This window comes from Tupaia chinensis, unplaced genomic scaffold, assembly GCF_000334495.1.
Source record: "Tupaia chinensis unplaced genomic scaffold, TupChi_1.0 Scaffold000270_1, whole genome shotgun sequence".
NCBI lineage: Eukaryota > Metazoa > Chordata > Mammalia > Scandentia > Tupaiidae > Tupaia > Tupaia belangeri.
The window spans coordinates 3741027-3755192 of record NW_006159750.1 but is presented as its reverse complement, the minus strand read 5'-3'; the positions used below and the strand labels follow the sequence as shown (position 1 = coordinate 3755192).

General features: G+C 38.0%; 1 protein-coding gene across 1 annotated transcript in view; it reads left to right on the top strand.

The window, feature by feature from the left end:
- The window catches only part of VAV3 (vav guanine nucleotide exchange factor 3), a gene marked incomplete at its 5' end in the record, with an annotated part of 378218 nt that overhangs the window by 186164 nt on the left and 177888 nt on the right, over nucleotides 1-14166 (top strand). The window contains 4 exons of the mRNA XM_027772272.1: nucleotides 181-280; nucleotides 5312-5407; nucleotides 8803-8871; nucleotides 11171-11257. Of these exons, the coding sequence (XP_027628073.1) occupies nucleotides 181-280; nucleotides 5312-5407; nucleotides 8803-8871; nucleotides 11171-11257 (352 nt within the window). The remainder of the gene's footprint in view (nucleotides 1-180; nucleotides 281-5311; nucleotides 5408-8802; nucleotides 8872-11170; nucleotides 11258-14166) is intronic.

The following is a 14166-nucleotide window of genomic DNA, read 5'->3' as shown; positions in this document are numbered from 1 at the left end:
TTATTCCTGTAAATGTGAGTGACCCTCACCTACGTCTATGTGGTGAGTATTAAAAGCAATTTCTATTACTTGTCTGATTCTCCTTAACGGTGGTTTATAAAAGATGAAAATTCTGCCTTTCTTTCTTTCTTTCTTTTTTTTTTTCTCCTTACGAGTTTCTCTCTCTCCTTTTTCCTTCAGGTTGGTTATTTATGGGCAATACTGTAGTGGAGTGGAGTCGGCCATCTCCAGTTTAGACTATATTTCTAAGACAAAAGAAGATGTCAAACTGAAGTTAGAGGTGCCCATTTATTTTCTGTTTGATTGTTTATGACAAAGTAAAATAAATCTAGAGACAGCATATTCCTCTTTATGAGCAGTGCAACCATGTATTTCCTGTATATTCTAAACATACTTTCATAAAATACTTTAGTAGATAGTTCTATAAAATAATAATGTGGTGATAATAACATTAGGCAATCTAAACCTTTCAAACAATGCACAGGAATTGATATATCAAGGAATTTTCCTTTAAAAATAGTTCTTTTTCTTAAAATTAAGCAATACGTTTCCTAATACTGATTAAAAAGTGGCTAATGAATTGCTTTTCACCAGCTCTTAGGTAAACATTAATATCTTATTAGTAACTTTTTGCAGTGGAGCATTAATAAAAACGATAGACCAACCAGACTCTTGGTGAAATGTCTGTATTACCACAGAGATGCCCCTCCTGAAGTAGGCTCAGCTCCATGCATTGTGATTTATCTTCTTACCAGCAGAGTTCAGGGCCCTCATTCCCACTTTTCTTATCATATATATTTCTTAATTAAAAACTAGGAAGGAGTAGGAGGAGGGTTATTAATGAGTGGAGGCGTAAGTAGTGATTGCAATAAAATTGTTGTAGCAAATCAAACTATTTCTGCCTGCGAGTAAACAGCAAGAAGCTTATCTATAACAAGGGCTTAACTAGAAATTTTCAGTTTTATTTTTGAGATACATGTATGTGTACACAATGAACATTAATAGTCATTGTGCCAATTTGTAAAATCTACCTGCTATGAAAATGTACCCAGAATTGATGTCATTTAAATTTGGAACTGAAAATTAGTTATTTTTATTCCTGTAAATGTGAGTGACCCTCACCTACGTCTATGTGGTGAGTATTAAAAGCAATTTCTATTACTTGTCTGATTCTCCTTAACGGTGGTTTATAAAAGATGAAAATTCTGCCTTTCTTTCTTTCTTTCTTTTTTTTTTTCTCCTTACGAGTTTCTCTCTCTCCTTTTTCCTTCAGGTTGGTTATTTATGGGCAATACTGTAGTGGAGTGGAGTCGGCCATCTCCAGTTTAGACTATATTTCTAAGACAAAAGAAGATGTCAAACTGAAGTTAGAGGTGCCCATTTATTTTCTGTTTGATTGTTTATGACAAAGTAAAATAAATCTAGAGACAGCATATTCCTCTTTATGAGCAGTGCAACCATGTATTTCCTGTATATTCTAAACATACTTTCATAAAATACTTTAGTAGATAGTTCTATAAAATAATAATGTGGTGATAATAACATTAGGCAATACATTTATATGTGTATGTGTGTATATATATCTGTATACTTCCTCATTGATAAGGAAGGTGGAGGTTCAGAGAGATTGTGAGTAATTTGCCCATGGTCACACCTAGGTAGAAAGAGATGCAAGATGAGTAAGATATATGTCAGAGAATGTATGTATAGATTAAAATGTTTATTAAAAATATAAGACATTTAGGGACTAACATATGATGAGGGCATGGCAATTGCTCATGTAAGAAAGGGGAAAAGGTAAACACAAATAGAAGAGGATCGTGTGCTCTGTGATAAGCACTAAGTGATAGGGCTCCGTGAGTAGGGCCGAGTGACCACTTTGGTTCAGGTACATTGTGGGAGATCTTCCTGAAGAGCCTCACTTGAGTAAAGTCGCTGAAGAATAGAGTGGGCTTTGACATAGTGCATTCCCAAAGAATTGACATTTCTTGACCTGGAGAGTCAGTAAAATCTGAGAAATGGTGAGAAGGCTGTTGTAACCATATGGTCACAGCAAAAGCTAAGTCTGCAAACTTGTGACAAGTCATGCTTTTGTATATTATGTCTTTTTTCCCACAAGAACTTCTGAAATATGATGATACGAATTATCATCTTTACTATTTTATCCATGTGCTTGAATTTTCTCAAACTTCAAGTAGAGATGTATAATCAACTATTAAATGCCCACGTGTGTATCTCCTTTCCTACTCTTTGTTCAGTTTAATGGTGAGGTCAGGTGATAAGCAAGAGAAAAATGCAGATGACTTTCAAATGAGAACTCTTTAATTGTTTGGCCTATTGGCTTGATTTCATAACTCCTCTACAGGGAAACTATTGCTTAGGAAGTTTTCATATGAACAAGTCATCAAGTGGCTACTCAATCATCTATGCCATGGATCTTTTTTCTTTACCTCTTAGTTTCTCTTCATGATGTTGACCCCAAGGCTGGAGATAGTTTGAGTCACCACTGAATCACATCCTTATACTATTGTTAACATGAAGGGTTCCTGCTCCTCTTTGGAGACTAGAACCTCCATATGTTGAACCAAAAGCTACCTCAACACTTCAACTTTAGATTAAAATATAATAGTGAAATAAAATCACACAACTAATACAACTAGTTCTCAGTAAAGCAACCCTTTCATCATTTTTTAAAAGATGAAAATATAAAATTGTGGTTCAAGATAGGCATAAGCAGGTTGTCAATTAAGCCTCCATTGTACTTTCAGCTTCGATCGAAGCCACTCTTCCTACATTCAGAGTCATTGCCAAAGTTCTGCCCAGTGACCACACTCTGGACTCCAAGTATGTCGTTTCTGCAGTCACTGTTGGTTTTAGAGAAAGGGAGGATCTCAGGCTGAGTTTGAAAGGCTCAGAGTGAGGTCCTGCTGCCTGTCCTCTCCTCAACTTCAAAGCCCTTCCTTCTGACCACAGGCCCGATTTAGAAGTATTTAATCAGATACTTGCTGGAACACTTCAACAAATACTCTGTGGGAACTGCCTGCTCTAAGTCCCAGCATGATGGAGGAAAAGCTGCCTTGTTCTAGTGTGTCTCTGCCTTCTTCGTGTCTTCTGTTTTGTGATTATTTTTGCCTTAAAAATTTTTTTTTGTCTTCTCTACTTTGGAACCAAGGTAACATGGGGTGAAGGTGATAGTCTTTTTATCTTACCCTAAAGCCCTGGCTCATACTACCCCTTTTTATTTTCCTTTCAATTATAATTGATTTTAGGCTAAGCAAGTGACTGGATGTTTTAGAATTATTATTTCTACCCTGTGTTTCCTTTCAAGACCATTCAACATTTCACACCTCAGCCTCCATTCCCCAGTCGTAGCTAATGCCAGCAATATTGGTTTCTTAATCATAGCTTAGAACTTAAAGGAGCTAATTTCTTCATTTGTTTATTTGTTTTTGTTTTTGTTTTCTCAATACTTTTAAACTAACTTCTATAACAGTGAATTTTAAATGTGTGCTGTGTCTGTCCCTAATCCTGTCTAGGATGGTATAACATAGACATAAACTACAACCACAATTCCAGGGAGCTTAAAATGCAGCTGGGGGAACATGACCTACTCGTTACAATAATATTAACAGTTTACCATCCTGTTGGAGACACACGGTCCAGAACTCTCTGCAAACTATAGAGACACGAAATCCGTTGAAAAAGTTATCTTGTCAGTGAACCACAGAAAGTGATGACACAAGCTAACATGTCAGGAGGTGTCCCCAGTTCATTTTGCTTAAGATTTGTAGCCAGACACACTCAGTAAGTCACTGTGGTTATTAGAGTTAATAGTACTGGCTTTATGGCTTCTGATAATTTATCTTTCAGTGTGTTGAAAAACTAAGTGTGAGCAAAAGCGAAAAAAAAATGAGCAAAAGAGTATTTTCTTAAGCATATTGCCTCCCATTAGCTGTAAAGTCCTTGGTCTAAGATATGCAATTGTGTGAGGATTTGGGGCATATAAGGTTGCTCACAGAAATACAATTTCTATGCCATGTTATTATTTTTCTTTTAAGAATACCACAGGTAAATGAGAAATGGTAAAATCAGAAAAGTGACTTGTCCAAGGTCACACTGCCAACAGTTGGCAAATCTTGCGTTAAATTTGTGCTTTGACATTTTGAATTCAAAGCACTTTCTTAAAAGTCATGGTTACTGGGAACCAGCAGTTAGCGTAATGGCTGTGTCACTGGACTCCCACGTAGTCGACCGCCGTTCCTGTCCCGGACCCGGTGGCTTAAAACTCATGCCCGGCGCGTGTGCGTGCGTGCCCAAGATCCCGAGAGGAGAATGGAGGAGAAGGGATTGCGGCGTGACCATCCCCCCTGGGGGGTGATTTCTCGCTTTCTGTCTCTATGTCTCTCTCTGTCTGTCTGGCGAGCGCACGCGCCCTACAGTAAAAATCTCTCAAAAAAAAAAAAAAAGTCATGGTTACTATCTGAAGAGTAAACAAGTCAATACTTTTTTAAAGTAAACTTTTGAAAAAGAAGCATGTGCAATTCAAAAATACAATCTGAAGTTTTTTTTAAAAAAAACTTGGAGTTCAGTAGTGGGTTTATAGCAAAACTTTGGCAATCTTTCAGAGTCAAACATCCTATTTCATTCATTTCAATAAATATTTATTAAGCAAATACTAGATTCTTAAGAGATATAGAGTTCGTGTTGGGGAAGATATTGTGTACAATAATAATTAGAAGACCCATAGGGCAGAAAGAGAGAACGAGCGAGAGAGGAGAAAAAAGAGAGAGAGCATACATAATTTAGATTGGGATTATTACTGAAGACCTGGAAGAATAGTGCTTCGAGAAGATGCTGAATTTAGCGGGAGGTGGGGCTTTACACACCGCAGCCAGAGAGAACTGAATAAACCAAGGCATGAGGGTGGGCAGGCTCACAGCAAAGTGAGGAGGGACTTGCTCTTGTCCCATTGAGTAATTATTATTTCTACACTATGTTTATTGATGGAAGGTACAATCTCGGGGTAAACTGAGGATGACCCTGGAGAGCCACCATTTTCTACTAGAGAAAATAATTTTCCTACATAGAGTAATTCTATTTGATCTATAGCTGGAGTTGAAACAGTAAAAGATTTGTTTTGCTTTTAATTAAAGATGGCTTATGCAATATGGAGGGAAGGATTGTTAAGGAAAACAAGCACTGTATTATTGCATAATAATCGTTCTGATTAAGATCTTTGCATCTTTTAATCTTTAGGATTCCTTTTGAGAAAACTAAGTTAAAACATTTTTTTTTGAAAATATTTCATTAGGAATGTTCCAAAAGAGCAAATAATGGGAAATTTACTCTTCGAGATTTGCTTGTGGTTCCAATGCAGCGTGTTTTAAAGTATCATCTTCTCCTCCAGGTATGTAATTTAAAATTGTTTGCTTATTATTCATTTATTCATTCACAAAATATGAATGGAGCATCACTGTGTTGCAGATACTCCATGTTTTGGGCCCCATGCCCTTTAAGTATTCAAGTATTATTAAAGCTAAGTAGAAAATAACAGAACAACTGGACATTTTCTTTTCCCTTTCAGCAAAGATGATTCTGTATTTGCCAAAAATCACATTTTGGGTTTGCCAAACAGAACTGGCAAAAAGCAAAATAAAAATAAAGCCAAACAAATAAAAATATGTCTTCAAGCAAGTCTTCTATAGTGAGCAGTAATCATTTATTAGCCTCTCAATACTGCAATGAATATTAATTTTGTATTAATCGTATTAGACCTTTTGCCTTATAAGCCATAAGCTAAAGAGAACTGTCACATTCTGTGTTGCTTTCTACTTTCCTAATTTATAATAAGACTACGTTTATTTTGAAGCAATTCTTGTTATAACCCACAAAGCTTATGGTTTCCACGGTTAGTCTTCTAATGAGGGTGGAGAGTCTTATAAATTTAATTTGATAGCTATACCAGGAGACTCATTAGTTCTGCTCCAAAGAAATGCCTTACTGTATTAGTCTGTCAACTGTGCTGATGCTTGTGAAATGTCATTTTAAAAAGATCTACTACCTGTATGTGAAATATAATTTTGAGTCTGCTCTGCTTTGTACATCTTGTATATTAAATTTCTTGAACTGTAGCTGCAAAATTATTAGTCATCCCTATTTTTGTTCTACTGAGAAATCAGAAAAATTCAAACCCTGATTATTCCTTAAAAATGCATTAAAACATTTATGAGACATAAACTCAAAGCAACTTAATCAAATTGGGTTTTATGAAAAAATAATAAGGAAGATTCAGGCAATCAGTTTCCAAGGCATCATGGAACTAAAAACATGTCTAAAACAAGATAATAATTTATTTTGTAACTTTGGTGTAGTCAAATATTAATTGAAGAATTTAGAAGGTGCAGTTTTCAAGAAATATTTATTTCGGTCCTATAAGATTTCATGTAGACTTAGAAAATTATAAGATATGACCATACATTTTCAAAATTTGGTAAACTTTCCTCCTAATTTCTTTTAAATAGTTTTGTATTTCAATTTTTAAGAATGTGTTTCATTCTATAATTCCTCTTTCTTTTCAAAGATTTTTACCATAAGGCATGTACGTTTGCTGGGGCGAAACAGAGAGAGGGAAAGTGCTAAATCACCCCTCTGGGAGGATGGCCACACCATAATCCCTTCAACTTCTTTCTCCTCTTGAGATTTTCGGTTCTTTTCTTTTTTTTTTTTTGGAGAGGTTTTCGCTATAGGGCACGTGTGCTCGCCAGACAGAGATAGACAGAGAGATAGAAAGTGAGAAATCACCCCCTGGGGGGATGGCCACACCACAATCCCTTCTCCTCCATTCTCCTCTTGGGACCTTGGGCACGCATGCACACACGCCCAGTGTGAGTTTTAAGCCACCGGTTCCGGGACGCGAACCACAGTCGACCATGTGGGAGTCCAGCGACCCAGCCATTACGCTAACTGCTGGTCCCGAGGTTTTGGGTTCTCACACACATACACCTGATGTGTTTCTTAGGCCTCTGGGTTGGGACTTGAACCATGGAGTTGACCATATAGGACCCAGTGCCTTAACCACCACATTATTTATTGGTCCTATGATGACTTTTTAAAATGGGAAAGGTTTTATTTTAAGTACCATTTATGGCTAAAAGTCTGATAAATGTTTTTATGTCTATAAATATTGTAGAATAACGTTTGGTGTCTAGAAATTTCTTGAACAAATATGTGATAAATAAACTTGGACATTTACTACATACTACTGTATTTTAGTAAACAAATCTCACTTGAAATGCTTGATGATTTGAAATCACAGTCTTATTAAATTAGACTGTTTTATACTAGAAGATTGGAAATGTTAAGAATGAAATGTTAAGAATAACTTAATTCTGACAAAGGGCAACAACCTAAACCTAGGTAGTGACAGTGAGGGTGGTTTCAAAGGGCAGGGTCATCAATAGGACATCATGAGGGAGAGAGGAGAAGTTGGTAGATACCTTTTAGGTTTTGGCTTACGTGATTACACTGATGGAAATGTCATCATTCAATAAAATGTAAATAGGGGGACCAGCAGATGGCATAATGGCTATGTTTATGGACTCCCATGTAGTCGACCGTGGTTCGAGTCCCGGACCCAGTGGCTTAAACTCACACCGGGTGCGTGTGCATGCGTGCCCAAGATCCTGAGAGGAGAATGGAGGAAAAGAGCTTGCGGCGTGGCCATCCCCCCTGGAGGGGTGATTTCTCTCTTTCTGTCTCTCTCTCTCTCTTTCTGGGGAGAGCATGTGCCCTATAGCAAAAAACTCTCCAAAAAAAAAAAAAAAAGAAAGAAAAAAACGTAATTAGGAACAAGAGGAAGGTTCTTTGTGAAGATACATTAAGTTTTGTACATGTTGAATTTGAGGGGCCCATGAGTTACCCTAGTAGAGCTCTTTCTTTCTTTCTTCTTTCTTTTCTTTTTTTTTTTTTAAAAAAAGAATTCTTTATTTAATTTTATTTGTTATTTTTTAAATTTGACCAGAGAGAAACAAAGAGGGAAAGTGAGAAAGCAAGTTGCTAGGTTCAAGATTTGAACCACAGTCAGCCATATGGGTATCCAGTACCTTAACCACCATACTATCTGCTGGCCCTGTAGGTAGAGCTCTTTAGTTGGATGCATAAGTCTGGGACTCAGGCTTAAGTTTTCCGGTGAGTGCATACTACTGATCATACGGCCTCATCAGGTGATAGCTGATGCTATGGCAGTAGTTGTGATAGAATTTGCAGAGTATGTAAAGTAAGAATGAAGGAGGACTAGGGTGGAAATCTAGTTAACAATGGTTTTCTAAGGCACAAATAAAGAAGCAATGAAAGACTGAAGGGTAGGCAGGCACTTATGATGGACAAACAAAAAAAACACACCAGGAATAGCAATGAACAAGGGCATTCTGAAGTCCCTGAAAGGAAAGGAGAGATGTGATCTTCAGAGCTAAAAACCATAGAGAAGCCAAGTGCAATCATGAGTAAACTGCATCAGTTCAGTTCACCTCTGGGAGGTCTTTCATGACACTGGTGAGCAGTGTAGGGCAGGGGACACAATTCAAATTCATCTTTGAGAGGAAAATGTTTCCAAACATTTCTCTTATCTTCTTGGTGTTTATCTTTTTACAGTTTGAAATTTTTGGTGAAAATAAAACCTGGTGCTATCAGATTATCACATTACAGAGAGGAGAATGATGTAATGAGCTGCTTTTAAAAATGTTTTATTTCATTTATCTTAGTTTCATTTGATAAAAGTAGTACTAAACTATATTCTCCAAACAGGAACTGGTCAAACATACCACTGACCCTACTGAGAAGGCAAATCTGAAACAGGCTCTTGATGCAATGAAGGTAAGGCAAATGTGTCAGTAACTTGTTTTTATTTATTTTTTTAAGAGATTTTTGCCTTAGAGCACATGCACTAGAGAGAGAGAGAGAGAGAGAGAGAGAGAGAGAAAGAAAGAAGGAGGAGGAGGAGGAGGAGGAGGAGGAGGAGAAGAAGAAGCAGCAGCAGCAGCAGCAGCAGCAGCATTCTGTAGAGAAGAGTCACAATCCCTTTTTCCTCCACTCTCCTCCTGGGATCTTGGGCACACATGCACACATACCCAGTGTGATTTTCAAGCCACTGGGTCTGGGACTCGAACTGTAGTTGGTTATGTGGGAGTCTAGTAATGTAACTGCTATGCCATCTGCTGGCCCTGTGACTTGTTTTTATATTTTTATTCTTACTTAAAAACAGTGTTATTTGGGCTGACCCTGTGGCCTACTGGTTAAGGGAGCCGGATCCCACATGGCCAGCTGTGGTTTGAATTCTAGCCCTGGCAGCTTGAAAAACATGCTGGGCACATGAGCCCCAAACCCTAACAGTATGGAGAAATGGAGAAGGGATGGTAGTGCGAGCATACACCATTAACGGATTCTTTTCCTCTCTCTTTGTCTGGCAAGTGTCTGTGCCCTTTGGCAATTAAAAAAACAGAACTCAAATTACTTAACTGCTTTTATATATTTTACATATATGTGTGTGTGTGTGTGTAAATCATATATGTATGTGTAAATCATATATGTGTGTGTATATATATATATATATAGATAGAGAGATAGATAGGATATGCTAATATATTACGATACAAATTTGTTTTGAGTAGAGGGAGCTGGATATTTTTATTGAAATAGATATCCTTGCATGGATAGAGAAAAACACATAAAACCAAGAGGTACATTAACATAACTTTTATACAAGCATAGGAACTTTTATAATCACAGGAATGATTGAATGTAATGGTTTTATTTCATATCCTTTTCATGGTTTCTGATAGAAAATTGTAGGCCCATGGAAGTAATCGCTGAGGACACAAACAGGGGCACTTATTATTTTCCTCAGGAAGGTTTCTTCCAGGTTCACCCTTACGCATATTGTGTTAGGTACAAGTCGTTTAAATTTGGTGTTCTGATTTCAGGTAAATATGAATAAAAAATGTTAAGTAGGTGAAAGCAGACATTTTGAACATGTTGGGGAAAATGCAAAACCCCAATTTTTACATGATGTTGAATAAAATTGACTTTGAAAGAGATATTTGCACATAACTTAAAACATATGCAAATATTTGTTCTTAAAAATAGAATAGCAATGTGACCCTGCCCAGAGCAATGCATAATGACTTAACTGTGTCCCTGGGCCAATTTCGGTGTCCATTTTGCTGTTCAGTTTCCATTGTCAGGAAGTGCCACAGAGTTATTTAGTGTATTATTAAAAAAAGTCTTGCCATGTTTCCAATTGTTAAAGAAATCACTTATGAATACGTCCTATGAAAAGTAAGACTTCCATTTGGAACAAAGTGAGGGACTGCTTTTTGCCGAGTTCTGTCCCTATTGTTGCAGATGCATGTAAGAGGGTAGAGAAAAAGTAAAAAGCTCAGAAAACAGGAAAATCTGGAGCACATGTAATAAAAATAGCTTGTTACAGTATGGAAAGATTAGCTAATGTTTCTTTAAATATGAGAAGACATTTTAAAATAGGTGAAGCCACATGGAGAAATATGAGCAGCATTTTTTTTTTTTCTCTCTTGGGTTCATTTTTTGTGCTTTTTTTTTTTTTTTTCACCTCTTCTTTTATTAACTCTTTCAAATTAAACTGGCTTCCTTAACTGAACAGTCTCAGGAACTAGGAAGACACTAACAGGTTGCGGAAAACAGTCCTTCGCCATTCCTTGTCTAACTCTCAGTCCCTGCTTTCTCCCTGCTGACCTCCAGCACGAGCCTTTTTCTAGCCTGTGTGAGTGTAACTCTCTCAAGGTTAGTTATTAATGTGCTTAGCGTGGACATTCTTCTGCCCTAGGCTTCTTTTCATAGCTTTGCATAGCAGCAGATTCATTCTGTTTTTGTTTCTTTAAGGCAACAACTTCCTTCCTCTTTTCAGGGATGTGGTAAATGACAACTCTGCAGGCTTCCAGCTGTACTCCAGACATTTTTAAACTGCCTCTGAGACGCAGCAGCTCTGATTGACCGGCTGTTCATTTTATTGTCATTGAAAAGTTACGGTGGTTACTTTTACCACTAATGGAAGTAATGATGTGTTTTCTTTCAAAGCAATTCGCATCTCTTCTCTAATCTTCCTGTGTTTTCTTTTTGTATCCTTCTCATCATTCTTTAGGACTTGGCACAGTATGTGAATGAAGTGAAAAGAGATAATGAGACCCTTCGTGAAATTAAACAGTTTCAGCTATCTATAGAAAATTTGGTATGTAATTATCCTTCCATCCAGTTTCCCCTCACCCCAAACTGGGAGATATGCGAGGAGTTGCAGAAGAAAAGAAAGTTTACCTCCAAGTTTCTGGTTGTTTGAGGTTTTTCCCTGTTCCTCTGTTTGGCAGCATTCACATGAATGTCTTTTTTTTTTTTTTTTAAGAATTATTTTATTTAACTTTATTTATTGTTATTATTATCATTATTATTTTCCAGTTTGATCAGAGGGAGACAGAGACAGAGAGAGAGGAAGTGAGAAAGCAAGCCACCAGGTTCGAGACTTGAACCACGGTCAGCCATGGGGAGTCCAGCACCTTTAACCACCATGCCACTTGCCAGCCCCAATGTGGATGTCTTTTGAGACCTGTATCTAGTCATCCTCCAGGGACGCTCTGTCATTACTCGTCCCTCTTCCCCAGCAGTCTGGATTGTGAATATTGGAGTCCATTTTTCTCCCCCTCACCCCAATCCATACTCATGGCTGGTTCCTTTTCATTTATTTATTTTACATATTTTAGTATGTAAACTATGTGCTGACATTGCTTAGAGCTGGGCCTCTAACTATGAATAAGATGGCCTCATGATTGAGAAAACAATGAAAAGAGTTTTAAAAAGACTTACTGGGGCTGACTGGTAGCATGGCTGTTCAGAGAGCTGGATCCTACACCACTGACTGTGGTACTGGACCTGGCAGCTTAAAAAACACATTGGGGGGAACCAGCAGTTAGCGTAATGGCTATGTTGCTGGACTCCCATGTAGTCGACTGCGGTTCGAATCCCAGACTCGGTGGTTTAAAAGTCACGCCGGGCGCGTGTGAATGCGTGCCTAAGATCCCAAGAGGAGAATGGAGGAGAAGGGATTGCGGCGTGGACATCCCCCCTGGGGGGTGATTTCTCGCTTTCTGTTTCTATGTCTCTCTCTGTCTGTCTGGCGAGCACACACGCCCTATGGCGAAGAAAACCTCTCCAAAAAAACCCCCAAAAAACCCCACATTGGGTGTGTATGCATATGTGCCCAAAATCCCAACAGGTGGGAGACATGGAGAAAGGATTGTGATGTGACCATGCTCCATCAGGGTGATTTCACCCTTTCCATCTCTCACTCTCAGTCTTCTTCCAGTGGATGCATTTGCTCTGGGTGCTGTGGGAGCTATAACAGAGGATACTTAAGGGGGAGTCCTTGTTTAAATAAAGTGTTTAGAAAAAGCTTCTTTGGGTCATTTTTCATTTGAACTGGGACTTAAAAGGTAAGAAGAAACCAGCCATACAAAGATCTGGGGGGAAGAGTGGTCCAGGCAGAAGCCATTATGAGTGAAATGCTCAGAGATGGGCAAAAGCCAGGTGTGTTCAACAAGCTCAAAGGTGAAAGTGGCTGGAAACTGAGAGTGAAAGAATCTGGGCTTTGAAGCATGAGAAGTGAGCAGGCGAACAGCATAGCCCAGCTAGTAGGTCCAGATGCTGAGCTCGGAGTTTATTGTGACTGCAGTGGGAGCTAGGGAAAGGTGTCCGTCATGGAGAGGTACGGTTGACGTACATTTCAAGAAGACGGAGAAGTCAGTACACTGTTGAAGTGGTAGCAAGAATGGATGGAGTCCTAGATTAACCTGTGGCGGTGCTGGTAGGGATGGTACATCTTTGGTAGGACAAGTCATTGCTTCTTTCAATGAAACATCTTGAGCCTCTCTCTCTCTCTTTTCACACATACAACTGTTTCCCATCCCAGGACGCCAACAACCAGCATCTTTCCAAACATGGTAGACTCTAATCATCTCTTCACATACTTGCAGTTCCAAAATGTGGATTGGATATCTCAATTCACTCTTCCCTAAACTTGTCAAGATGTTCTGTTGCCTTTAAGATTTAGTCAGCCTTCCTTAGTGTGATATGTAAGATCTTCAATGATTTGGATTTACCCAATCTTTCTGAACTTAGGCAGCTAATAACTGCCCATGTATTATAAGGTCTGTGATATGCCACGCATTTCTATGGTTTTGCCTTTGATCACGAGCTCCTTGGAACCTAGAATGTCTTTCCCTGTTATTTCCTATCAAATTCCTTTAAGGTCCAAATAAAATAAATTTCTGTTTTTAACCATCCATCATCTTTTTGGAATTCTATAGTGTATTGGACAATTGTGAGGCTTTTAAAAAATTATAAAATATTTTAAAAATATTTAAAATATGCATTCTAACTGTCTTTACATGCACAGTTCCATGCCTTCAGTGTATTCCCATTGTCGTGCAGCTGTTAACAGCAGCCTTCTCAATGAATAACCGAAACTCCGTGCTCATTAAACACAACCGCCCCCCCCCCCCCCCCGTTCCCTTCTTGGCCAGCCCCTGGCAACTACATTTCCACTTTCTGTCTGTGAATTTAATTTTCTAGATACTTTATGTAAGAGGAATCAGAATAGTTATCCTTTTGTGACGGAGTTATTTTACTTAGCCTAATGTCATCGAGGCTCATTTATGTTGTAGTATTTGTCAGAATTTCCGTTTTAAAAATTTTCCATATGTTAAGACTGCATGATATTTTGTGTGTGTACTTTACGTTTTGCTTATGCATTCAATTATCATGGGCCTTTGGGTTACTTCTCCACTTTGGCTGGTGTGACTAATACGGCTATGAATATGGGTTTAATAGTATCTATCCAAGCCTCTACTTTCACTTCTTTTGGTTTATATACCCAGAAGTGGAATTTCTAGATTGTATGGCAATTCCATGTTTAGTTTTTTGAGGAATTGTCATTCCACTTCCACAGCAAGAGCACCATTATACATTTCTACTATCAATGCACAAGACTTCCAATTTCCCCACATCCTCACCAACACTTGTTCTTTTCTTTACTTAAATTTTTTTTTTTTTTTTTTTTTTTTTTTTTTTTTTAAACCCTTCTTATTTGGG